This window comes from Sceloporus occidentalis, unplaced genomic scaffold, assembly GCF_023333645.1.
Source record: "Sceloporus occidentalis isolate IW3139 unplaced genomic scaffold, rSceOcc1.0.p SCAF_8, whole genome shotgun sequence".
Classification (NCBI taxonomy): domain Eukaryota; kingdom Metazoa; phylum Chordata; class Lepidosauria; order Squamata; family Phrynosomatidae; genus Sceloporus; species Sceloporus occidentalis.
The window spans coordinates 4,811,377-4,837,630 of record NW_028316988.1 but is presented as its reverse complement, the minus strand read 5'-3'; the positions used below and the strand labels follow the sequence as shown (position 1 = coordinate 4,837,630).

General features: G+C 45.4%; 1 protein-coding gene across 5 annotated transcripts in view; it reads left to right on the top strand.

The window, feature by feature from the left end:
• The window catches only part of CUNH1orf159 (chromosome unknown C1orf159 homolog), a 30,220-nt gene extending 4,195 nt beyond the window's left edge, over positions 1-26,025 (top strand). For 3 of the 5 annotated variants that reach the window (XM_089534278.1, XM_089534277.1, XM_089534279.1), the window contains exons 2-9: positions 7,658-7,749; positions 12,701-12,776; positions 16,494-16,598; positions 18,046-18,111; positions 19,069-19,203; positions 20,270-20,295; positions 21,209-21,236; positions 23,850-26,025. In XM_089534278.1, the coding sequence (XP_089390404.1) occupies positions 7,678-7,749; positions 12,701-12,776; positions 16,494-16,598; positions 18,046-18,111; positions 19,069-19,203; positions 20,270-20,295; positions 21,209-21,236; positions 23,850-23,944 (603 nt within the window). In that variant the 5' untranslated portion in view covers positions 7,658-7,677 and the 3' untranslated portion in view covers positions 23,945-26,025. Of the gene's footprint in view, positions 1-7,657; positions 7,750-9,199; positions 9,325-11,320; positions 11,394-12,700; positions 12,777-16,493; positions 16,599-18,045; positions 18,112-19,068; positions 19,204-20,269; positions 20,296-21,208; positions 21,237-23,849 lie in introns of those variants that run through there. The other 2 variants (XM_089534281.1, XM_089534280.1) reach the window with 2 other exon arrangements.
• The last annotated feature ends 229 nt before the right edge of the window (positions 26,026-26,254 follow it).

The window sequence follows — 26,254 nt, the reverse complement described above, 5'->3', positions numbered from 1 at the left end:
TGGCTGTTGCAATAGTACTAACAAGGCTTGGGCTTCTATTGTCAGCCGCAATGCTTTTCCCAACCTCATTACTCTGGGTCCATGTCTGAATAATGGGGTGGACCTTACCTTCTTCTTCTTTCTTCTACAGCTCTTGCAAGATCTGAGCACTTCTGAACTGCTTTTTGAGTTGTTTTAAAAATACATCTATTTATATCTATTTTAGTGCTTTTCTGACCTGTTTCTATAATGGTCCGTGGACTTCGTATTCGACAACCCCTGCCAGCGACCCCAATTGATATCCCTTTCCCTACTTACAGTTCATCCCTTTGCAAGTATGTGGTTTTTCAGATTTGACCACAAAGAGGAACGCTGGCCTGTTTTCCCAGGTCATTGAGCCTTTGTGCAGTTTGTGGTTGAAATCGCGCATCCATATAGTAAATTATCTATGTGCATATGACTAAGAGGGAGAGTAGTAAACTAGAAGATCCTCAAGGGGAACTTAACTTTGACCATAAACTCCCAAGTACTATTGCTTGGCTTAGTGATGGTGAACCTTTTAGAGGCCGAGTGCCCAAACTGCAACCCAAAACCCACTTATTTATGACAAAGTGCCATGTAACTGGCTTTCTAGTAACAAACTCTGGCAAACTCTGTGCTGGGGCGATGGCACATGTGCCCACAGAGAGGGCTCTGAGTGCTACCTTTGGCACACATGCCATAGGTTCGCCATCACTGGCTTATATACAATGTCAAGATTAGCAGAGTCCTAACCTCTCCCATGAAAGGAATGAACCTCCTAAAGCGATCACTGTATAAGGGATGACTCCAGGTTGGGAGAATTGAGCCTCTGTGACCAACAATTAGAGGGAAATCACTTAGAATCATAGAATCGTAGAGTTGGAAGAGACCGCAAGGGCCATCCAGTCCAACCCCATTCTGCCATGTAGGAACTCTCAATCAAAGCATCCCCAAAAGAAGGCCATCCAGCCTCTGTTTAAAGACCTCCAAGGAGGCAGACTCCATCAACTCCGAGGAAGTGTCTTCCACTGTCGAACAGCCCTTACTGTCAGAAGGATGTCACAGAATGAAAGAGTTGGAAGAGACCCCAAGAAGGGCCATCCAGTCCAACCCCCTTCTGCCATGCAGGAACTCTCAATCAAAGCATCCCTGACAGATGGCCATCCAGCCTCTGTTTAAAAACCTCCAAAGAAGGAGATTCCATTAGACTCCGAGGGAGCATCTTCCACTGTCGAACAGCCCTTACTGTCCGAAGGATGTCACAGAATGAAAGAGTTGGAAGAGACTGCAAGGGCCAGTCCAACCCTATTCTGCCATGCAGGAAATCACAATCAAGACACTCCTGACAGATGGCCATCCAGCCTCTGTTTAAAGACCTCCAAAGAAGGAGACTCCACCAGACTCCAAGGGAGCATCTTCTGCAGTCAAACAGCCCTTACTGTCAGGAACTTCTTCCTAATGTTGAGGTGGAATCTCTTTTCCTGCAGCTTGCATCCTATTCTCTGGAGCAGCAGAAAACAAGCTTGCTCCATCCTCAATGTGACATCCCTTCAAATACGTAAACAGGGCTATCATCTCTTCTCCAGGCTAAACAGACCCAGCTCTCTAAGTCGCCCTTCATAGGGCATAGAAGCATAGGGTTGGAAGACACCCCAAAAGCCATCCAATGCAACCCTATTCTGCCATGCAGGAAGACACACTCAAAGCACCCCCCAACAGATGGCTATCCAACCTCTGTTCAAAAACCTCTAAAGAAGGAGACTACAGTATTTGTAAGGTGGCCATTGAAGAAGGAAACAACTGGGAAGATACTGGCTAGAGTGGAAGCCAGCTGTGGCCTGGTTGCAAAGACAAGAAGGAAACAGATGGCCTGTATGCGCCAGTCCTTTCAATCTTGCTGAGCACCCTGGCATCTTGCCACAGCAATGCTCAGAAAGAAAGAAGGGACCAATGAAGCATCAGCTCTTTTTCCCTTGTGCGGATATCGAAGCGTCAGGATTATCTGGGAAGAGGCAGCCATGGGTGCTAGAACCAAGCTTGCACAAAGCAATTTCGGGGTGCCGCGTGCCAGTCTCCTTTTGCAGGAATAAATGCAGGCCGCATAAAAACATCAACAGTGCAGTCTGAGAGGGAGACAGATCAATTTTGCTGGAAAGGCCGATAAATCCAGCATCCCATTCTTCCTGGAACAGCTGCAGGGCAAATGTTTTAATTCCAGTATAATTTGCAGCTACGGGCGAGTGTCTGTCTACAAACACAGTTGTCTGTTTGATAAGTAATCTAATGAATGCTAAGCTGGGAAACGGAGGTGTTTAGCTCCAACCTGTGAGTCCCGGTGTTGTCGGTGCACTGGGTTTACATCCCTTTCTTGAGCACCAGAGCTTTGGTTTCCCCCTCCTTTCCACCAAGATGAATAATAAACCTCCTTGGTCCAACAAGCCGTCTTCAATGGCACCTTGTGCAAAGTGGCCACAATGATGAACCCATCTGTAAAGGGAGCCTGTCGTTCTCTTTGGCTGTTCCTTTCCACGGTCTCGATGAGACAATAGACACATTTTTAGGGAGCCTGCGTTGTTGCTTTCTTAAAAGAAAGAGTGATATAATTGAATACACTTTGTCACCGAACATAAGAATGTCTGCGGTGGTAGCAGTAATAGTTGTTTGAACCCCTCGGATCCAGTACATCAACTCATTTACCAAATAGATAGTGGCTGTTGAACAGCAGTTAGGGACGTTAGGATACAGAAGCTGTCTGTTTTTGTCCCCTTGACATTGGTGAAAAATAGGACCATTGAAAACGGCCTTATCATGCCCCTTATCTGTTTAAGTGCAGCATTATTCTGCCTGACTGTGGCTTTTCAAGGGCTTGAGGAGAAGAAGCATTGCTGGCTATCTTTTTTATAGTGGTGATACAAAGACAGAATTTGGCATCTTCTGTGCACAAACATGCGCCATACGCATAGAATCATAGAACCATAGAGTTGGAAGAGACCCCAAGAGCCATCCAATCCAACCCCCATGAAGCCCTATGAGGAGAGACTTACGAAGCTGGGTATGTTTAGCCTGGAGAAGAGAAGTTTAAGAGGTGATATGATAGCCCTGTATAAGTATATGGAGGGGTGTCATATTGAGGATGGAGCAAGCTTGTTTTCTGCTGCTCTAGAGAATAGGACTCAGAGCAATGGATGCAAGCTATAGGAAAATAGATTCCACCTCAACATTAGGAGGAACTTCCTGATAGTAAGAGCTGTTCAACAGTGGAAGACACTCCCTCGAAGTGTAGTACAGTCTCTTTCTTTGGAGGTCTTTAAACAGAGGCTGGATGGCCATCTGTCGGAGATGCTTTGATTGAGAGTTCCTGCATGGCAGGGGTCCCTTGGGGTCTCTTCCAACCCCATTATTCTATTATTCCTTTGACCAAGCCACTTCTTTGGCAGCTCAGGATATGGGGACATGCGCTCCTGGCTATCATAAGTAAGCTGTGGCCCAACAGTTAATGGTTTTGGTATTGATACAGCCATTAAATGATCCAGTGTTATAGAAAGCCCAGAAATATTACTAGCCTGCCATTGTGGGGGCAAAAGAGAGCCCCCTCCTTCATGCGCTGTGCTGGACATAGAAGAAGGTGCTTCCCTTCCATGGGTTCCTGCCAACCATTCATGCTCAGAGCTATCAGGCTAGTGCTTAAATAGAGGGTGGAGTTGTGGCTTTATTATATTCGCACTCTGCTTTCCCAAAAAGATTGAGTTGGAGCAACTAAAATTCACTGCAAACTGATAGTAGTGGATCTGTGTCAGTCAGTCTCCTGGTCCCTGACAGTTGGTAGTAGTAGCATAACTACAAGGTCTTCCTTCCCAAAGAAGAGGGCAGGAGATGGACCCTAGCCAAATGTAGAGATCTCAGGCTGTAAAAGCAGACTGTCCTCTGGTTTGCAAACGAACGTCAGCCACAGATGCTGGCGAAATGTCTTCTAGAACATGGCCACATACCCCCAAAAAACTATGGATGCCAACCATGAAAGCCTTCAACTTCAAAATGTTTTTGCCTTTGACAACTCTAGAGAGAAATGAGTCAGTATCCCAAACCTTCTAAACTAAGGGCTTGTCCTGTGTAAGCATTAGCAGTCAGTGTCCTCTGACTTAAAAGAACATGATGAAGCTATCCCAAAGACACTCTCTGTGATGTATCATTTTGAAACTTGTACGCATCTCGATTTGATAACACGAAATGTCTAACGGCACGAAAAGTGCTGGACTCTGACAGTGAGCTGGCTTTGATATCTCTATTTGGTTCAAGCACCAGGACAGCAGCTGCGCCTTTGTGCATGTTTCCCTGCTTTTAACACGTCTGTGTCGTCTCTTGATGTGACGAAACCCCTAGGAATGAGTGGGCAGGTTATGAGGAAGATGATGATGGATGCGGGACATTTATCCCGTCCCTGAACTCAGTCAGCTAAATTCGAGGTAGGTTTAGATTGGAGATAAGAGAATACTTCATCTTCTAAAGACTGGGAGTCGGGGGGGGGGGGACTCTCCAACTATCACTTGAGAGAGATTTCCCCCCTAATCTTGCTTCATCAAAAACCCAATTTGTTCTGTGTCGCCGGTATGGATTCCTTTTAACTTCTGTCCTCGTTTTTAATTTGCCCAGGATTGCTTTTATGTTAGTTGGGAACTTTTCATCCTGTAAATATGAAAATTCAACTCAGTGTAGCTTTACAACTAGGTTTGCAAAAGTTATTATTGTGGGATAGAGAGAGAAGGGGAGCAACAGTGTTTTGTAAGGTTTCTTTTTTCCCACCTGGAAGATGTTCTCATTCACCCCGAGCAAATGGTGCGTTTCATCCTGTCCCTGGCTCAAAATACCCTCTGGATATTGTTTGTGGAGTAACACTTTCTTAATATAAAAACTCCACTTTAGATATGAATTTATCTCCGAATCCACCTGGAACATTAGGGTTTCATTAATGGATGACAGTCTCTTAGCCCACACATTTTCCAACTTGCTCAAAGCAGCCTGATCTCTGCATCCACCTCCTTATCCTCACAACAAGCCTGTGAGGTAGGCTAAACTCAGAGATGTTATGAGTCCAAGGCTGCATACAGATCTGAACCTCCATCTCTTTGGTTCCTTTTAACCAGGCCTACAAGACTCAGCCTTTGCCTTTATTAGGATCAGTAAATGTCACAAGCGTGAAAGATTTGTGACCTTTCTCTCATCATTTTGATCGTCTCTGCTTTAGAAGATAAAAGGAAACTTTCAAAGTCGTCCAGAAATAATAATTACAGCTTATATCATTGAGGTTGAGATCTGTTCATTATCACATGAGGACCAATCCCACAACAACTGCGCTGTTGGCAGATAGCGGGAGCAATATTATAGCGATCTATGTTTCCGCACAGTTGCGCAATTGCGCTATCGTGACAATATAAAAATGAAAGGGAAGCAGAGAAGCGTTATACATAATCATGTTCCTGCATAGTTATTATATCATGCATGTATAAAACACAGAGGCTAAACTGGGAGGCAAGGGTATGCCACTGTAATGTCTAGGACAGTGATGGTGAACCTATGGCATGCGTGCCAGAGGTGACACTCTGAGCCCTCTCTGTGGGCACATGTGCCATCGTCCCAGCACAGAGTTTGCCAGAGTTTGTTATTAGAAAGCCAGAGGGACATGGCACTTTGCAATAAATAAGTGGGTTTTGGGTTGCAGTTTGGGCACTCGGCCTCTAAAAGGTTCACCATCACTGGTCTAGGAACACCTTTGCGTCTTAAACCTGGTATGTTTAAACCAGTACCTGCGAAAACATTAACGCTTTATAAAGAGTACTTCATCTGCTTGCTGTGACAAGTAAACATTTGCTTCTTGATCCTACTGACAGGCGCAAAGATGTTTGAGAAAAGATTTGGGACTCTTATACTACTGGCTATAGCTCCAAGGTAGTGAACCTGCTTTGCATTCAGAAGGTCCCATCTCCAATCCCTGGCATATCTAGCTTTCAGAAGGCTAAGAAAGAAAAGGACTGGCTTCAGACAGTGGAGGGGCTTTGCCAGGGAAAGAGGACACTAGCCACTCTATTCTGCTTTGGTCAAGCCTTACCTGGAACACTGTGTCCAGTTCTGGGCACCACAATTCAAAAAGGATGTTGAGACGCTGGAGTGAGACCAAAGGAGGCGGGCGACCAAAATGGTGAAGGGTCTGGAAATCATGCCCTAGATGAGGAATGACTTAGGGAGCTGGATATGTATAGCCTGGAGAAGAGGCAGTTAAGGGGTGATATGATAGCCTTGTTTAGGTATTTGAAGGGGTGTCATATTGAGAATGGAGCAAGCTTGTTTTCTGCTGCTGCAGAGAATAGGACATGGAGCAATGGATGCAAGCTCCAGGAAAAGAGATTCCACCTCAACATTAGGAGGAGCTGACAGTAAGTGCTGTTCGACAGTGGAAGATACTCCCTTGGAAAGTATCTTGGAGGTCTTTTAATAGAGGCTTGATGGTCATCTTTTGGGTATGCTTTGATTGAGAGTTCTTGCATGGCAGGGGTTGGACTGGGTGGCCCTTGGGGTCTCTTCCAACTCTGTGATTCTATGGATGCCCCTTGGGGTCTCTTCCAACTCTGTGATTCTATGGATGGCCCTTGGGGTCTCTTCCAACTCCGTGATTCTATGGATGGCCCTTGGGGTCTCTTCCAACTCCGTGATTCTATGGATGGCCCTTGGGGTCTCTTCCAACTCTGTGATTCTATGGATGGCCCTTGGGGTCTCTTCCAACTCCGTGATTCTATGGATGCCCCTTGGGGTCTCTTCCAACTCTGTGATTCTATGGATGCCCCTTGGGGTCTCTTCCAACTCTGTGATTCTATGGATGGCCCTTGGGGTCTCTTCCAACTCCGTGATTCTATGGATGGCCCTTGGGGTCTCTTCCAACTCTGTGATTCTATGGATGGCCCTTGGGGTCTCTTCCAACTCTGTGATCCCACGATTCCTCTGAGGATGTGACTTGCCCAGAATCACCCAATGGGTTTCATGACTAAGTATGGCATTGAACCATGTTCTGTAGAGTCGTAGTCCAACACTCAAACCACTCCATGCTGGCTCTCTTGCCCAGCCCTTAAATATAGTATATCCCTTACAATACAGAACACTTGGCAACCCAGTTTCAGCTTGAAGCCTGGGAGTGCAGATTTAAGTCTTTGGGTCTCTGAAAATTGGGGAAAACAGGCTGTGTATTTGTGTGTGTGTTGTCTGCAAACTATGTATGCTTTGTCTCCCCCATCTCATATTGATCCTGTGTAGCTTGTGCGCTGCGCCCAGTTGCTTTCTGTTCCCAGGGAGGCTTTATCAGTGACGGTGCCAGGCAGTTACTGTTCCCCATCAGCAATCTCATTTTCTGGGTGTAGTCAAGGCTGTGATTTGTGCCAACTGATAAGGCTCCTGGTTCCTTAGCAACTACACACATATCTGCACGGGCACAAATTTGCCCTACTGCCGGAGTAGTGACAATCCCAAATGTCTCCAAATTAGCACCCTATTAGTTAGCCTCCTTCCCCGCCACCTGCTACAACTCTGTGTTAACCTTGTATGTTTCGGCACTAAGCCGGTGGAGCTTGTGCACATTCTCTGCACTCGAGGACTGACTTATTTCTCTTTTTAGATAGTTGCTCCTTGCGAGGCATGGTCATGCCATGCGTCTTCTTCCTAACTTTACTTGGAGCGGAAGTGGCCAGGAAATCCTCTGACGGTTCGGTATGTATTATGCACCGCTATTTTTGGGTGGATTGAGAAAGTACTGTCTATGCTCATGTATAAGCCTAGGAATTTAGGTCCCAAAATTGACCCCAAAAAACGGAGTCGACTTATCCATGGGTCAATGTAAGTACTGTACTTTATAAAGGCAAGTGTGTAACCTGTCTTTGAAGCACTGACCCTGCTCTACTCTCTCATCCATCCAGTCTTTAGTATGAGCACAAACAGTCATGCCTGATGGAAATCTGCACTCTTAGGATTCAAGCTGCAATAGGGTTGCCAAGTCTTCTGTATTGTAAGGGCTGTCCTTTAAGGGCTGGACAAGAGAGCCAGTGTTTAGTAGTGGTTTGAGTGTTCAACTAAGCCTCTGGAAATCATCCATCACCCTCCAAGGAAGGAATGTGTTCCACTGTCAAACAGCCCTTACTCTCAGAAAGTTCCTCCTAATGTTGAGCTGGAATCTCTTTTCCTGGTGCTTGCATCCATTGTTCCAGGTCCCATTCTCTTGAGCAGCAGAAAACAAGCTTGCTCCCTCCTCAATATCACATCCCTTAACCTGCAGAAGTGGTAGTATGCCTCATTGCTCTTGGTAGCTCATCCAGGGTTCCCATTTTATTAGTTAACATCCAAGAAGAATATTCTATACTGTGTATGAGTGAAGGAGGCATCCATCTTATTAGAAAGTGGTGCCTGCCGTCCTTGTTGTAGTGTGCCTTCAAGTAGTTTTGGACGTATGACGACCCTAAGGCCAACCTATAACAGGGTTTTCTTAGCAAGTTTCATCAGAGGGGGTTCGCCATTGCCAATATCTGAGGCTGAGAGAGTGTGACTTGCCCAGGGTCAATCCAGTGGATTTACATGACCAAGCCAAGATTCAAACCCTGGTCTCCAGAGTCATAGTCCAGCGCTCAAACCACTACACCACACTGTGCAAAGGCCATTGGCCGTAAGCAATGAACATGACTTGGTGACTACACCACGCTGGTTCATTTTATAAATATAGGGCAAGTGGGAGAAGGGTATATTTTAGATATCTTGATCTGGAGACTTTTAAACACGGTCGAAAATCTGTTGTTGTCATCTTGTGGATTGCAGAAGCCAAGTGGGGGCTAAGCAAGACTTTCTTGGATGGCTATCTGTCAGGGATGCTTTGATTGAGATTTCCTGCATGGCAGAATGGGGTTGGACTGGATCAGGGCCCTTGTGGTCTCTTCCAACCACATGATTCTATGATTCACATCCCCCAAGTAATCCATTTTGTGCTTTTTCGGCTTGCATGCGCACTCCCTTTCTGTCCTTCCCTTGGATGGATGAAACCTGCCCCGATCGTTGCAAGTTTGATTTACAAAGCCGATCAAGCCTGAGTGATATACTTTTCGCCCCCATGTGTGCTTTTAATCTCCTTTACTTGTTTGTTTGTGGATGAGTCATCATATTTATCTTGATTTAGAGCCTCAGAGGATCGGGGCGGGTTACTCGCATTGTGCGCTGACAAGAATTCCCTCGGCCGGAAGCGTGGGGTCTAATTTTAGAAGACACTTCCTTCATCTTTCAGTGAAGTAAATTCGCTCCCTGGTAAGAGCATTGCCATCCCTAGCAGCACTAGGCTCCCTTCTCCATCTTCTGCTGCACAAACACATACAGGCATGGCTCGGTTAATGAAGTGGGTGCATTCCTGGACATTGCTTTTTAGAATCATAGAGTTGGATGAGACCCCAAGGGCCATCCAGTCCAGCCCCATTCTGCCATGCAGGAACTCTCAATCAGAGCATCCCTGACAGATGGCCACCCAGCCTCTGTTTAAAGACCTCCAAAGAAGGAGGCTCCACTGCACTCCACATTCCACTGTCAAACAGCCCTTACTGTCAGGAAGTTCCTCCTAACGTTGAGCTGGAATCCCTTTTCCTGCAGTTTGCATCCATTGTTCAGTGTTCTAGTCTCTGGAGCAGCAGGAAAAAAGCTTGCTCCCTCCTCAGTATGACTTCCCTTCAAATATCTAAATATGTGTAGTGTGCCAGGAAACCACTGTCTCTGTTTAACCCACTGCTGATGGACTGGAATCCATGAATACGTTCCAATTCTGCTATTTGTCTTTCTAGTCTTCCTTTGAAGTTCTATTCTGAGGTCAGAGATGGAACGCCCAGGAAGACTGAAGTGTTCCGCAACTGGTTTTTGTGCATTCCCATTCCTAATGTCCAGTTCATGACTATTTATCCCCTGGCGCAGGATCCAGCCTGTTTGCCCAGTGTAGTGTGCTGAAGGGCATCGCTGGCATGGTATGGCATAAATCGCCTTGGAGCATGAACAAGTGAAAGCCCCTCTAATAATATAGGTGATGATATTTGCTGCATAGATGTGTGGGCAGACTTGGCATCTGGGTTGGTGGCAAGGCTTTGTATTGGTGCCCACATCTGTGTTGTGTGTCCTCCTATAGGTATTTCAGGTGAGGCCTGACCAAAGCAGAATAGAGTGGCACTATTACTTCCCTTGATTTAGAGAGTATACTTCTATTGATGCAGCCTAAAATCGCATTGGCCTTTTTAGCTGCCACATCGCACTGTTGACTCATGTTCAAGTTGTGGTCCACTTGGACTCCTAGATCCCTTTCACACGTAGTTTCATTCAGCCAGGTGCCCGCCATAATCCTATATCTATGCATTTCATTTTTCCTAAGTGCAGTATTTTACATTGCCCAGAATGGTTTGCGGTTCATTGGTGATGCATTTGAGTGTCCTTAGCTGGGAGTTGTATGTGGGATTCTGTCATTTTCTGTCTTCAATCTGGGTACAATAATAATAATATAATAATAGTAAGCCTTGCCTTGCTTATTTGTCTTTTTACTTCATATGGTGGGTACTGTATCTTAAGGAAATAAAAAAGGGGCCCTCTAACCAAATCCCAGCAGACACCAAAGATCCACTCTTCAAGTGAGAAGCTTTTCTTTCCTTAACGCTTTACTGAAACATTTTATGGCAAGATCTTGGGCCAACTTCCCGTCAGATAGTGACAAGGATGCATATGGCAATAGACAGTGTCACTGTAATCTGGGCACATCTTGGTGTTTTCCATAAAAGAGCATCTCTTAGCATTTGTGTGTGCATTTGTGTGTTCGGGCATGCGCACGTGCGCCCTCCTCCACAGCCTCGTCCCTCGTTTCGAAACGCCACACATGGTGTTGACAAGGAATATATGGAGTGTGTTTCCTCCTCGTGTCTGAGTTAGGGCTGTCGTCTTTGTGATCCTCTGCACATGCGGGCACTAAGTGAGCAGTCCTTAAAATGAGCACATGTAGCTTTGCGTTTGGTTTTATAGCCTGAGATTCTACAGAGCTAAATCCAGAGGACCCTTGAGGTCTCTTCCAACTCTAGGCTTTGATGATTCAAAGTTGTTTCTGGATTATGGTGATCCTAAGGCAACCCTATCATGGGGTTTTGTTCAGAGGAGGTTTGCCATTGCCTTCCCCTGAGGCTGGGAGCATGTGATTTGCCTAAGGTCACCCAGTGGGTTCCATGGCTGGGATCAAAACCTGGTCTCCAGAGTCATAGTCCAACACTCAAACCACTACACCACATCCTTCAAATACATTCAAATTGGCCCAGCCCAGGAGCATCTGGGTTTCGAAGATGAGAGGATATGTGAACCAGGTCTCTATGGTCTACATTCTCCGCTACTCCATTCTGTATGCAGTAACTTGTATCACACACTTATTGTTGCCCTTGTGCCAGGATCCTTGGCTGGCATTGTATAAAATTTAGCATAAATGGGTGTGTGTGGGTGGTGTTTGGTAAACCCAGCTCTTTATTGGCAGCAAAAGTCTCTATAGGTGTGCATAATTCTAAGAAAGGGACATATGTCCCAGTTATAGCCAAGATACCTACTTACCCAGGTTAGGCATCACTGGGCATAGGTGTAACTTCTTGGTCTTCTTAGTGAGAGATCCTCCTTGCAACAAATATGTATGAAGTACATGTTCCTCCACATTCGCTGGGGTTAGGGGCACAGGACCCCCGTGAATGTGGAAAACCCACAAATAACAAAAACACTGAGAAAACACCCCTCTAGGAAACTCTATGTCCTCCAGTGCAACTGTGTGGTCAACATCTGCCAGACATTGGCCATAGAATTGCACTGGAGGAGCTACAAATGCCTAGTGGATTATTCTCTCTAGGACTCTCTAGGTCCTTCAGTGCGACTGGGTTATAGTTGACCATAGACTTGCGCCGGAAGACCTAGATATTCCTAGAAAGAACGTATTGATAACATCAGTGAATAATCAAAGCCGCAAAAGTCAAAGCTACAAATGTGGAGGGATGAGTGTAAATCCACTTTCCAGAAATCTGGTTCAGCGCATTGGTTCCTGTTATTTTCTGCACCCTAGTTCTCAGAGCAGTGAAAAGTTAATGGGGTGCAATAGCTTCCTGCTCTCTTTTTCAAACAAGGACACAAGACGTTGGTGATATTTTGTAATCTTTGTGTTTATTTACATTTCTATATTATAAATTGAATTTGTAGAGCAAGCATGCATGACAGCGTAGCGTTAAACAGTCTGGCAAATGTAAGTCAGCAACAGAATTCCAGGATTGCAGCCAGCATCCTACGAAGCATCTAGAATCAGCTCTGCTCTCTGTCTGTTTTCAGTATCCTCCACTTCTTTCCTGCCGCTGTTTTACCAATCCCTTTGGAGCAAAGTTAAAGTTATGTTCAGCTTTTCTTTGCACACAGTGGCTACCTTGCCCCCTGCACTGAGATGGGGGGCATTTATATGGGTTCTCTATGTCCTTTCTAATTGGCCATTAACACGAAAGTGGCGTTTCTCCATAACTTGTGTTTGGTTATTGTCATCTAAAATGAATAGAAGGGGGGATTAAAATGAAAAGAGAACGTCAGGGGTGAGATATTTTATTACTAATATATAGTTATCCTCACCATTATCTTCCTCCCTCTCCTTTAGGAATCCAAGCTGGAATGCTGCATGGATGCGATGGAGGCCAACACCACATGTCTTGCCAGCAACCAGTGCAGTCCAGGTAGGCCATGATGGATTGTTAAAAACTACAACCGTAATGGTCAGACTATAGACCATAGTCTATTGTTAGAACTCAATATGATGCTGTTGAGTCCAGAAATCCCATTTAGGGATTTGTCCTTTGTAGCAGTTTCTGTTGTTATCTTCTGGGACTGCTCTGGCGCTGATCTGCAATCCCACCAAATATTTCGTTGCAGGCCTCTAGACTGGAAGGAAGGCTAGAAACGAACGCTTAAAGTGGTTCAAGAACCAACCCAAACATTAGGGGAAGGAGCAACCTTATGGAATGTCACATTAAAACAACACATTTCTACTGATTTAATGTATTGTTGTCATTTCACTGCCAGGAATAGAGCGTCAGTTGTGAGTCTGTTCCGCTCCATGCTTCAAAATAACTTGCCTACCTTTCGCTACTGTGAACATGGACCAGGGCTATGTGAATGGAGTTGCAATTTGCTGCTTTACCCCAAGTAGACAAATGTCTTGGGTTGGCCTTGGTTGGCTGTCCTATTCCAATAACAGCATAGGTAAAATGGTTGTGCAGTAATGCCCCACTGCTTTTATGGGACTGAAAGGAACGATCTTCCTGCAGTCGTCCTTATCCCCAAATCTCTCCTTCTGAAGGTTGAAGTGACAAGGTTGATATATATATATATATATATATATATATATATATATATATGAGATAAGCTAATAAAAGGGTATCTTTGCAACTGTGTGAGTTTGTGTGGCAGAAAGTGTTACATGCCTTAGGACAGTGATGGTGAACCTTTTCGAGGCCAAGTGCCCAAACTGCAACCCAAAGCCCACTTATTTATTGCAAAGTGCCATCTCCCTCTGGCTTTCTAGTAACAAACTCTGGCAGACTCTGAGCTGAGACGATGGCACATGTGCCCACAGAGAAGGCTCTGAGTGCCACCTCTGGCACATGTGCCATAGGTTCACCATCACTGCCTTAGGACTTGGTAGGCATGGGTAGGTTGCATGTGGCCTGCGGAGTGGGCCTAAAAACACATCAGAAATGTTCCCTAGATGGGATAAAGAAGGGCCTTTTCTTTTCGCAATGGGGTGTGTGTCCTTCCAAGGTATATTGGGGGCTAACATAGCCTCCTAACTCCTCACAGTCGCCCACTCCTGCAAACACCTAACAATGTGTTGGAACATTCAAATTGGCAAATTGCTTGCCTTTTTAACAAAACAAAGAACGCCGCACGGCTAATAAAGAGTTCCCCCCCACGCCGCTTTTCTGTTGCATTACCGCCGCTAATAAACCTAATGTGCCTTTTTGTTCAAAGCGTTCTAAAAAGAGCGGAGGGGGAAAACCGTCGTGAATGGGCTCCGAATGTTAACCTTTTAAACGTATGAAAAATTAATCGCCGGGGCCGGTTTTTAAAAAAGGCTTTGTTTTCTCCTGCCTCTGTATTGTTTTTAAATGCTGTCAAAAAAGCGGTGCCCTCCCAGTAGGCCTGTTTTTATGTTTAGATTAAATGTCAGATGCAATTTATCACCCAAGGTATCTAATGCGCAGCTTCCAGCTGGGGAAAGAGAAACAGTGGCGTTCTGTTTGCCAATCAGTGCCTCGCTCATCATGTGCTTTATGGGATAATTGATCCCTGTCTTTGGCTCAAGGCTGGGGAGGTTGTTACCCCTTTTTCTTTCTCTCTCCTCTTGTTTCCTTTCTTTATTTTGGGGGGTTGCTATGCACCTACCTTGGCTTTTCAGCATTGAAGCAGTAACCTTGTATGGTCGACTCACTCCAGTCGCAGGTACAGAGAGCTTGAAAAGCACCAGCTTCGTTTCACTTAATGAGGCATGGACTTAAATCCGCTACCGTTGAGCTACAACTCCCATCCCACCAGGCTATTTGGCTAACCTCATCTCCTTGCATGAGCCTGGCTGGGCTCTGAGATGCATAGGAGAAGCTTTTCTCTCCCTCCCAGCACTTTTACAGGTGGGACCACAAGAATACATGAAGGGACGACATATTGAGGAGGGAGCAAGCTTGTTTTCTGCTGCTCCAGAGAACAGGACATGGAACAACGGATGCAAACTGCAGGAAAAGAGATTCCATCTCAACATTAGGAAGAACCTCGTGACAGTAAGGGCTGTTTGACAGTGGAAGGCACTCCCTCGTATCCCTCCTTGGAGGTCTTTAAGCAGAGGCTGGATGGCCATCTGTTGGGGATGCTTTGACTGAGAGTTCCTGCATGGCAGAATGGGGTTGGTCTGGATGGCCCTTGGGGTCTCTCCTAACTCTATGATTCTATGAAAGGGCATCTCAGTGGCTGCCCCCAAGCTCTGGCACTCCCTCCCTAGGAAGACTAGGTTGGCCCCTTCCTTGCTATCCTTCTACAGGTGGGGAAGACCTTTTTGTTCTAACACGGTTTTAGGGACAGGTTGTTCAAGAAAGGACTTATGTATGAGACCTGTAATGTCTTAAATTGTACTGTTAAACTGTTTTTGTGTTTTGAAAGAGCGGGCAACTGTGGGAGGTTAAAGCGCCACATTAACCCCCGCCAAGAGACTTTGGAAGACCACATCACCATTGTACACCCATCACAAAGAAGCACCAATTTCTGCCTCTAAATGCCCCCAAGTATGATCTTGAGGCATGCATGGAGTGCACCCTTTGGGCTATTTCAGGCCCAGGAAAGGTCTTTTTTAACAACAAGAAGTGACCTGAGATCTGTAAGGACACCCACCCCTGGTTTAGAGCCACATGATGTAAAAACCACTCTGCTGGATTACATCCAGGGCCCACCTAGGCCAGCTGTCTTCCTGCCTCTCTTGCTTGTCTTTTCTTCTTCGACGAATGCAAGGTCTGCTACTGGGACCCTTCAGACATTGTTGCACTGCCGTTCTCATCATCCCTCATCATGGGCTGGAATGGGAGTTGCAGTCCAAGAACAACATGGGTGGGCACATTTTTCCTATTCCAGTTTTAGGGCTAGGAACTCCCCAGAGCCATCCTGATCTGTAACCTAGCACATGGGGCACCTGTGCCCTTATCCATACGTTTCTAATCCCAGCAGGTTTTAATGATGCATCAAAAGTGGGGGAAGCCTTCTCTGGCTCTGAAAAAACCTTGCAGTTCTGTGTGCCCAAGGAGTGCCATGCATTCATGTTTTGCCAGGAAGCCTGAGAGAGGGGACCATCCCCGTCTTGTGTAGGACATCATTTCTCAAATAGGGGAGGCAGCTGACAAATGCACTTCCAGTTGTTCTAGGACAGTGGTGGCGAACCTATGGCACAGATGCCAGAGGGGGCACTCGGAGCCCTCTCTGTGGGCATGTGCACCAGCACAGAGTTCACCAGAGTTAGTACCTAGAAAGCCAGAGGAATGTGATACTCTGCAATAAATAAGTGGGTTTTGGGTTGCAGTTTGGGCACTCGGTCTGTAAAAGGTTCACCGTCACTATTCTAAGAAGCGACTGTCTAGTTATGAAGAAGAAAATTGAGCGGCCGCACATGCTGCTTGGCATCCCCTGGATCCTTGGCTTTGTGTGCACAGAGGATACTTCCATCTTGCCACTCCGGCGTCCTTTTGAGTCTTCTGGGTGTTGGAGGAACTGGAGGAGCGGCGAGGAAGGGGGGCCTTTGTGGAAGTCAAACTAAGCGGTAGCCTCTTCCATCCGATGTTTGATTGTGCGTGAAGGGTGATTTTGATGCTTCTCTTGCCCTTCTCTGCTCCTTTTTCTCTCCCGCCCCCATTGCACAGGCTGCTACAGGCGTTGGAACGAAGATGGCAGCAGCAGTTGCATCAAATGTGAGAATGAAACTGTCGCCGCAACACCCGTTTACAACCTGACCGACTGCCGTAACAGTAAGTTCTTAGTCTAGGTGTCCACTTTGATGGCCTTCCTTCATCTCCTCTTCCCAATTTTGAGTCCTATCTAGGAAAATGTCCAGAGAGGGACTTGTTCCTCGACTTCCTCCTCTGATTCCTTGGGATGCTTCCAGATGTAGGACTGGTACTTTCTAGCCATCCATCAGCGGTCACTGCAAAGCAGTTGGAAGACATACTGTATAGAATAGAATGGAATTATTATTATTAGAATACTGTATATACTCAATATATAAGTCTAGAAACTTTAGTTGATCCAAAAAACCTGGGTCGGCTTATCCATGGGTCTATGTAAGTACAGTGGACCCTTGAGATACGCTGGGGTTTGGTTCCAAGATCCCCCATGGATAACAAAATCTGTGGATGCTCAAGTCCCATTAAATATAATGACATTGCAAAATGGTGTCCCTTATAAAAATGGAAAATCAAGGTTTGATATTTGAAATGTATACTTTTTTGGAACATTTTCAAACCATGGATGCTTGAATCCATGTATAAAAATCAGTGTATAAGAAGGGGTGACTGTACTTTACCTTAAGTCTTATCAAAATAGGAACTATCTCCTTTAGAGTGATGAAAGGTGAGAGATAAAGGCATCCAAAGGTGCTAAGTTGTCCTCAGTTAGGATAGAGAGCCAGCAAAGTACAATGGATTCAGCTGCTGGAGTGTGATCCAAGCAGTCCCCAGTTCCATATACTATTGAGATATGCTATTTCAATAGTAATCTATGTAAATGATCTCAAGCCAGAAATGCTCATCTTCACCCTCACCCTCCTTTTTTTACATCTTGCAGCTCAGGGGATCATAATACTGGATTAATTTCCAGGCTGGTTTTCAGGATTATTTGTTCATTTGCAGATACTTATAAGCCATTTACCTCTGAAGGTTTTGAAGCGGCGTGTGAAGTGAAGTGCTCTGAATGCTCTAAAACGTTGTATGGAGTTCAAAGTACTCACTTTTGAGCATCCCATTAGTAAAAACCCTCAGATATGTGCTGTAGATATGTATTGAACATTGTTAAAAATGGTAGCTTTCAGTTCAGATGATGCTGTAGTGTTGTTCTTTTCCTCCTCAGCCCTCCAGCCTTTTGCACTGTTCAGCATTAGCAAAATGGCACAAGGATAGTGATAGGAATAGATAGTAAAAGGTTTTATGTATATACCCCCCAATCACTGGGAATCCGAGCGGTTTACAATAGAGGGGATAACAGACAGTTCCCTGCCCACAGGCTTACAATCTAAAAGACACGACACAAAAGGAGAAGGGAATGGTGAGGGGAGGGAGGAGAAAGGAAAAGAAATGAAGATAGAAAGCTAGACTCCAACTTGGAAATTATACAGATTAGTTAATGTTTCCTAATGATATACTTTTGTCTTCTTTTCCTTCACCCCAATCTCACCTCCCAACCCTTCCGATTCCCTTGTAGATGCTGCCAGAGGAATGAATCCCCAAACAAACTTTACTACCATAACCCCAGTTACACTTGGCACAGGTGAGTAACCCTGCAAGGGTGTTTAGCGTGCTTTCACATAACCACAGTGCCATAGACAATAACTTTTCCCATGAGTAGGCTCTTGGTTGCAGACCGGAAACCGCTCCGCTTGTTTGGAGCATCCAACGAGCAGCATTTTGAAGAGTTTCTCCTGCAGAAAGGGAACAAGGCCCCCTTTTAATAGGCTGATGGATTAAAGAGGAACAAAGCTGCAAGTCTAAATAGCAATTCATCAAAGACAGTTTGAAACACTCAAATGTGAAATTCCTGCTCTTCTAACTGTAAAACGTTTCTCACTGTAATACTGTAAGCAAGGTGCTGCAGGAGTGCAGTTATGCGGGGAGGCCAAAATGAGAGCATTGTTTCTCCCATGAGTATTCTGCAACCCCAGTGAAATTTTCCTTTTGTCACCAAAGGATTTACACCTAGAACTCTTAAATGTGCCGTCGGTTTGCATTCCCTTAGTACCTTTGCCACCTTCTTTTCTTTAGCTATCTGAACCGTACAGGTATTTCTAAACATTGTTGTTGTGTGCCTTAAAGTCTTTTCCAACTTATGGCAACTTTAAGGTGAACCGCATAGAATCACAGAGTTGGAAGACACCCTAAGGGCCATCCAGTCCAACCCCATTCTGCCATACAGGAACTCTCAGTCAAAGCATACCCGACAGATGGCCATCCAGGCTCTGTTTAAAGAACTCCAACCTACTTCTGAACAAATCTGGTTTTCTTGGCCAGATTTGTTCGGGGGGGGGGGGGGTTGTTTTTGCCTTCTTCTGAGGCTAAGAGAGTGTGACTTGCCCACGGTCATGCAGTAGGTTTCCATTATTGAGTGGTCAGCATTTTAATGGCCATTTGGAAGCCAAATCCCAGGGCTGAACATTTTGTCTCATAGTAGTAGGAAGTCATGCTTGTTCTTGAGGACTGTTGCTCACCTTTTGCTATTCTCGCTTCACAGGGGGACCAGAAATAGCTGCTTTCCTCATTTTTGGGACCTTCATTATCAGCCTCTTCCTCATACTATGTGTCGCTTTCTTCTTCTACCTCAAACGCGCCAACAAACTTCCAAACCTCTTCTATAGAAGAAGCAAAGGTGTGTTTCTCCTGGCAGTTCTCTTTCCGAATAACCTATGATAGAGTCACAGAGATTGAATGGGCCCCATGCTCAGTGCAGGATCTCCTTCCCAGCAGGAAGCTATCCAACTTCTTATTGAAGCCGTCCAGAGAAAAAGACCTCACAAGCCCAGATATATTTGTACTGTGGGCGCTTGGTATCCACTGTGGTTTGGTTTGAGGACCATGGCATAGTAAAATGGTGTCCCTTATATAAAATGGCAAAATCAAGGTTTGCTTTTGGAATGGACATTTTTTAAAGTTTTAAAATATTTGGCAGTTATACAGCAATCCCTGCACCCATCCTTAAGTCTAGAGAGCATGAAAAAGAAGAAGAAAGGATTGGGATGGTTATAATGCTTATAATGTTTTGAGTTCAATGGGTTTCATTGCTTTTAAAATGGGCATGAGGACCCTGGGAGAGCTTTAGGCTTCAAGAGGGCCCCTTTCAGCTCCCTCTTTTAGCAATCCAGCTCCTGCCATTCTGGTTACAGTTATTGCACCTTCCATGTGGAAGTCTTCTTTTGGTACACAAAGAGCTTGTTCATCAGCTCCAGTGTTCGGTTCCAGCAAGAGGCCACTCTTCATGCTTATAGGCAGGCAAGAAAGCACCCTTTGCAATAATTTTGATCACAAAGTATGGTACTTGCAGTTACATTGTCTCTGGACATCGAGGTGCCATTTATTTATCCTAATCCTGCTTCCTCAATTTTCCCTAATCCTTTGAAGCCCTTCTAAAGTAGTGGCCATTGCTATATCTTGGGGTATTTATTGTATTCTTACTTAATATATATTATGTGTTGGCCTACATTCCATAAAGGCCTGATCTTGGAAGCTAAGCAGGGTCAGCCCTGATTAGTACTTGGATAGGAGACTGCCAGTGAATAGCAGGCTCTATTTCAGAGGAAGCAACTGGCAAAACCACCTGTGAGTAAATGTGAGGAAATGCACGTTCTACATAGAGCACTTTTCTGTTGAGGGCATGGCACCGAAAGGGACAACTTCAGCCATTAATACTTTCCCCCTTTTCATCCTCTTTCCTTTAGGGACTGTTGTACAGTCTGCTGAATCAGTAAGTATTGAAACCATATTCCCAATATGTTTAACAGGAGTAGAGATGGATGTGACCTTCATTTCATAAATTTGACAGAACGAACTTACATTTCACAATCTGAATATCAAAAAACCCCAAACGGGCAGATTTGCTTTCCCACGCCGAAGGCTTTGAGTGCCTAGCTCAAGGGTGGTGAACCTATATAGGCACATGTACCAGAGGTGGCACTCAGAGTCCTTTCTGTTGGCATGTGCGCCATCACCCCAGCACATAGATTGCCAGAGTTCATTACTAGAAAGCCAGAGGGATGCGGCACTTTGCCATAAATGAGTGAGTTTTGGGTTGCAGTTTGGGCACTCTGTCTCTAAAAGGTTCGCCATCCCTGGCCTAGCTCCTAAAAGCTATATCCATCCATGTTTGTGGTCGCTGGATTAGAATTGTCGCCTTCTTTTTCCCTCCTCATCTTTAATAACCACATGGCAGAGAGGTAAAACATGATCCCACCCAACCAAGTCCCTGGAAGTTGGGATAGCCAAACTGGCACCCATTCATCCCCGAACAGCGATAACTGTTGGGATTGCTTGGATCCTGTAACAGCTTTGCAAGAACCTGGAACAACACTCCATGTTTGATTGTTTCTGTGTCCTTTCAAGAGCCGCAGCTGCACAGGGAACTGTGTTTTGCATTTCAAGAATCTCTCGAACATGCTTTTTTGGAGGGGCAGAAAGGGATATTCAAATAATGTGTCTGCCTTGGAGAATCTAGGAAATGACTGGTGGACGGTGCCTATCACTTTGAGTGCCTTTCCTCTTGCATTTCAAATTGGCTCTCAGTTACGCTGAGAATGTGAAGAAAATACTTATCTTGCCTTAGCATGATGCTTCCTATCACGGTACTTTGAGAAATCCTAATCTTCTCCCTGTCTTTACAGGCATCAATGTTATCTCCCCCTTCTTCAGGTAAGAATCTTTTCCGGTGCTGCCTTTGCACTAAGCTCTTTATTATCCTTGTTATCAAATGGTGCCAACAGGTTTTTCTGCAGAAAAGCAAAAACAAGAAACCAATTTCCCCTATGAAGCATGTTTGTTTGTTTGTTTGTTTGTTGTTATAAAAAAATCCTACTCTCTGGATAGTAAACTCGACCCCAAAATCTCTGGAACCTAAAGTACTAACAATACCAATCAAGGTCATAAATACAAAGTTATATTGCCTTGTGAAAATACTCTCCTGTCTCCCTTTTTAAGAAACCCCAGCATATTTGGCACTTAAAGAGGCATGCTTTGAAAAGAGATGGATTTCAGGTAGCAAGGGATCTTTATAGGTACTTGGAAAAGAAAATTGCCAAGCTGGGCTTGGCATGGGATATTTGTGGCTCAGACCATCGGAAGAGATTCCCAGGTGGCTCATAGATGGACTTGACGAATTAAAAATGTGTCGCCGTACCTGTAAAGGATGGCAGACAAAATGCAGGAATTACAGAGGAGTGGCATGGGTTCCTTGTTTAAAAACTGAACATAGGCCCCATACAGACAGGCCAAAATAAAGCTGCTTCGGGTCACTTTGGAGGCATGCTGCTTCAATGATGCATGCATACTAAGAGTTTAGAAGCCATGCCAAAGCCACAATCCAGTCCCAAGGACTGGAGAGCAGCTTTGGCGCAGCTTCCAGACTCTTGGGACGCATGCATCATTTAAACAGCATGCCTCCAAAGTGACCTGAAGCAGCTTTATTTGGGCAGTCTGTATAGGGCCTTAGATGCAAGAAACATGGGGATCCAAAGGCGAATCCTGTTCCCCGAAGAGGTGCTTTGCTGCCAAATTGGAACATTTATTCTTTTGATGAAAGTATCTATGTTTTGGGAGAGTCTGAGGTTCTTCACTTCCAAAGTGCAGATGGTCTTCACCGTTTGCTGTATTTTCTGTAATATAAGCCAGAGTCAAAGAGAAGACCTTTGAAAAGGTTATGTTTTTGGACTGCAACTCAGCATATTCTGGGAGTTACCATCCAAAAAAAGAGAAGTATTATACATCTAGCAATGGGAGTAACTAGTAAGATAAGAGATGGTCCCCTTTGACTTGCATTTTTTCAAAGGTAGTCAGCTTGGTGTGGCTGCAAATGGGGAGAAATATGACCAAGCCTCTCTTACTATAGAGAAGCCTTGATAATTAGAAATCAGGTGCCAAGGGAAGGGATTCCAGGATATTTATCTGTGTCCTGGGCAGGGGGTGTTGGATTGATTTTAAACCCTCATTGGTATTGTTTCCAGCCCAGCTACTAAATGACTGTCTCGGTGAGAAATAGACTAGAGAATAGAGAAATAGACTATCCTTCTAGGAGAGAGTGGGTAATTGTGTTGCTTCTGAATATTTCAGACTGCAGCTCTCATAATCCTTCACTGTTGGCAACACTGGCTTGGGTTGGTAGGAGCTATGGGCCAGGAACATCTGGAGGTGCGCTTGTCCTTGGTATAGGAAAATTGGTTGCATACAGAGAATCTTACCTAAGAATAAAGTCCATATATTATTCCGACCCACATCGACCCATGCCACCAATTCCTGATCTCTGACAAGAAGCAGAAGTGGTATGCGCACGTCTTGAGCTTTTCATCCTGTGGCTGCAATCCTGTATGGCTCAGCATAGCATAGCCTGCATGTTGGCCTACTCTATGCTGGGCCCTATGCCTCCCCACCCGCAGTTTCTGAAAAGCCTATGGAGCCACCCCAAGTCCATTCACTGGTTCATGGAGAGTAGGCAGAGTTGCAGAAGCATCTGGCTATGTGTCTGTAGGCAATTGCAAAATGAGAACATCACTGCTGAAATCCACTAGGGTCCTTGGGGGTCTCAGCATTGCTCTAATCATTGCTCCATGGCAGCGGTTCACAACTTCCTAATGCTGCAACCTTTTAATACAGTTCCTCATGTTGTGGTGACCCCCCCGGATAGAGGAGCGGTGTCTCAGTTCCTAAGACCATCAGAAATATGTGTTTTCTGATGGTCTTAGGTGACCCCTGTGAAAGGTTGAGAACTGCTGCTCTATGGGGATGTAGTCAGACACTTCTGTGAACCTTGCCTACTAGCCACAAAATAGGGAATGATCATATGGTGCGGCATCGGAGGATTTCAAGTACATTTGGCTGTGGTTGTGCTGCAGATGGAGGAAGGGAATACCAGTCCTTGCAGCACCTAAAACTATACAAGTAAGGAAAACCTACATAGGCAAATGTTCCTAACACACTGCAAACGCCAAGTAAGTGAACAAAGATTGGGCGGAGAAGGACCCTGGGTGGAGTAAGAAGAGAGACCTTCCTTTATTCTTGTTGTGTTAAGAACGCACTTGCTGAGCCTACGAACTGCTTAGGCCATTCTTTTTCTTGACCATGCTGACTGGGGATTCTGGGAGTTGTAGTCCCACTTTTGGGAGACTGTTATTAGCAGTGTTAGCCACCTCAATCTCATTGGAGAGGCGGGACATAAATAAATAATAATTATTATCATTATTATTACTGGAAACATTAGTTTCCAAGGCATTTCCCAAAAGCAGGTGGTAATAACAGCCTCTTTTCCGTTTGCAGTCCGGAAACCTCGCTATGTCCGAAGGGAGCGATCGCTCATGCCCTCCAGTACCAGCGCCACTCTTTCCGCAGAGACCAGAGTCAGCAACGTGTAACTGACAACGTGGAGCCCAAGGATTTGTAAATACCGGTGCAGCCAACAAAGCGTGCCCTCCGTCTCCAGCAGAGTGCCAGGCAATGGGCAGAAGTAGCCAGCTGGTGAGGGATAAGAGCTGGTAGGCCTGGCGCTAGTGGGCTTGTGCCAACAAGCATGGGACAAAGAAATGCGAACTTGGAGTTTAGCTTTAGAAGAGCGGCAGTTTCATAAACTGCTCTTAGGCAGCAGGCTGCTGAGTATCTGTTTTTTTGTCCTCCGTTCCTGGATTATAGCAGTTTGCTAAAAGACTTGGCTCCCCTTGGGGTGCTTCAAGCTCTCCGTGTGATATTTCTTCAGCACCACCATCATTGGTTCTGGCTGTTGGAACTGAGGCCTCGTCGCAGACGGAGAGCCACAGAACCGAGCCACTCAAATAGGTGGGCTGCCATTCAGCACCCACCTGACGTTAACACAAAAGTGCCACGTTTTTGATCCTCCTGGGAAGCTTTTGGCCTCTCTTGGCGCAAATATTTTACGGCATGCCTTCAGGAGGCGTTCTTCTCAGAGATGAGCTAAGCTTCCGACCAGAGACTGCGCTTCCCTTGGACCTGTGAGAGGTCTCACCATCTCCTTTGCTTTTCGGCAGGTTGTGAATGAGGCCTTAAGCTCCTTGCAGTGTTGCCATCACTAGTTTTGCTTCTCTCTCTTTTTGAGTGAGTTTGCGAAGGCTCTTCCTCAATGAGAGACAGCTCCACCAGAAGCTCTCTCACATATACAGCTCCACCGGGTTTTGATGGGAGTGCTTATGAAACCCCTGCACTGACCAGCTCACAAAGATTGGGAACAAGGAGCCAGGCCTGCCAAGAATCATCACACTCCTAGTTGCCTCCGCTCCCCAGATGTGAATCTGATAGACATTACAGTGGTTGATCCATTTCCCTCTCTTCTTTGCACTCATTCGCTACTCCCCAAATAGTTGCTCTGTGTCCTTTAGGCAAGGCCTGGTGCCTTTTTAGTACATGGCAGTTTCAGACACCCAGAGTCAAAACCTTTTTGTTTCCAGCAAACACCCTTCTGCTGCTCACTCCAGATCCTGCACAGATTTCACGCTCTTTCTTCTCTTCCTCACAAAGAGTCCTCCTTACCCATCCAAAGAGGATACAGGACATGGGCAGGATAATGTGAAGATGTTTGGATTTGCTCGTGTTTTCTGCTCGTCTCCATTTTTAATGACTGGAAATGTAACTTGGAATGCAGTTTTCTTCCTTTTTGTTAGGCAAAACCTATTTATAAAATGATACGGATACAAGCCAGGGGAGCAAAGGGGTGAGAGCAGCTCCCCTTCTCGAGTCTGTAGGCACTCCGTGCCAAATGTAGAAACCTGGTCTTGAAACGGCGTCTCCGCATACTGGCCCCCGAGAATGCCTTTGCAACACTTGGGAGCCATCCACCCAAAGACAAACCAGAAATGAGCACCTCTTGGCCCTGTTATTTCTTGTCACTGGAGATGGTTTTGGGTTTTTTTTTGGCTTGTTTTGTTTAGATCCTTCTCACTCCTTGCCCCCGGTCCCATTGGACTGATCCAGTTCCACATAGGTGGAAATGTGACTGGGCCAGCGGAGGTTCTGAGTTTCCTTTCCCCCCTTTAGGTTGGTCAAGATACTATGCAATGATGCCACGCAGTTTCCTTATGAACTAAAGCCAATACTTCCCTTCCTTGTGCATTTGTGGCTTAATTTAAATTTTAGTTTAGTTGTGTGACAAAAGCCCTTCTTTTTCCACTCCTTGACCCTGAAGCATATGCTTACAACTTCTTATATGAGTAAGATGAGTATTCTTGTTTCATGCCCTAAAATGTAAGACTTCCCACTTTGATTTTCGTGAGTATTCTGCTGCACCATTCAGCGTAGGGCAAACTGTTCTTAGCCCCAGTGTCGTGTTGGCAAGTTTGGGGATGCCAACGGATAGATGCAGCGGCATCCTTTTCTTAACCTTTCTCCAGTGTTGTGTCAAATGCAAAATGTGTGTTTGTGTAAATCTTACTTTTCCACTCCCCCCCTTTCCCTCACCCCCTTTACTAGCTTTAATAAAAGCACTTCAAATCCCACATTCAGTGTCTTTCATTTTTAAATGTATTAATGCACTTTGGACTACAGTATGTTTGATGAATACGGGGGATTTAAGAGCTCAGAGTTCTTATTCTTGAGGTTGCAATCATTTCTACAGTCACTTCTGTAGCAAAGGGGGGGGGATCCCCGGTGTGTAAAATGCACAATAGGCAACGAAAGCACCCCAAAGGTTCCTTAGCAAGAGGGAGGAATCCGTTAAG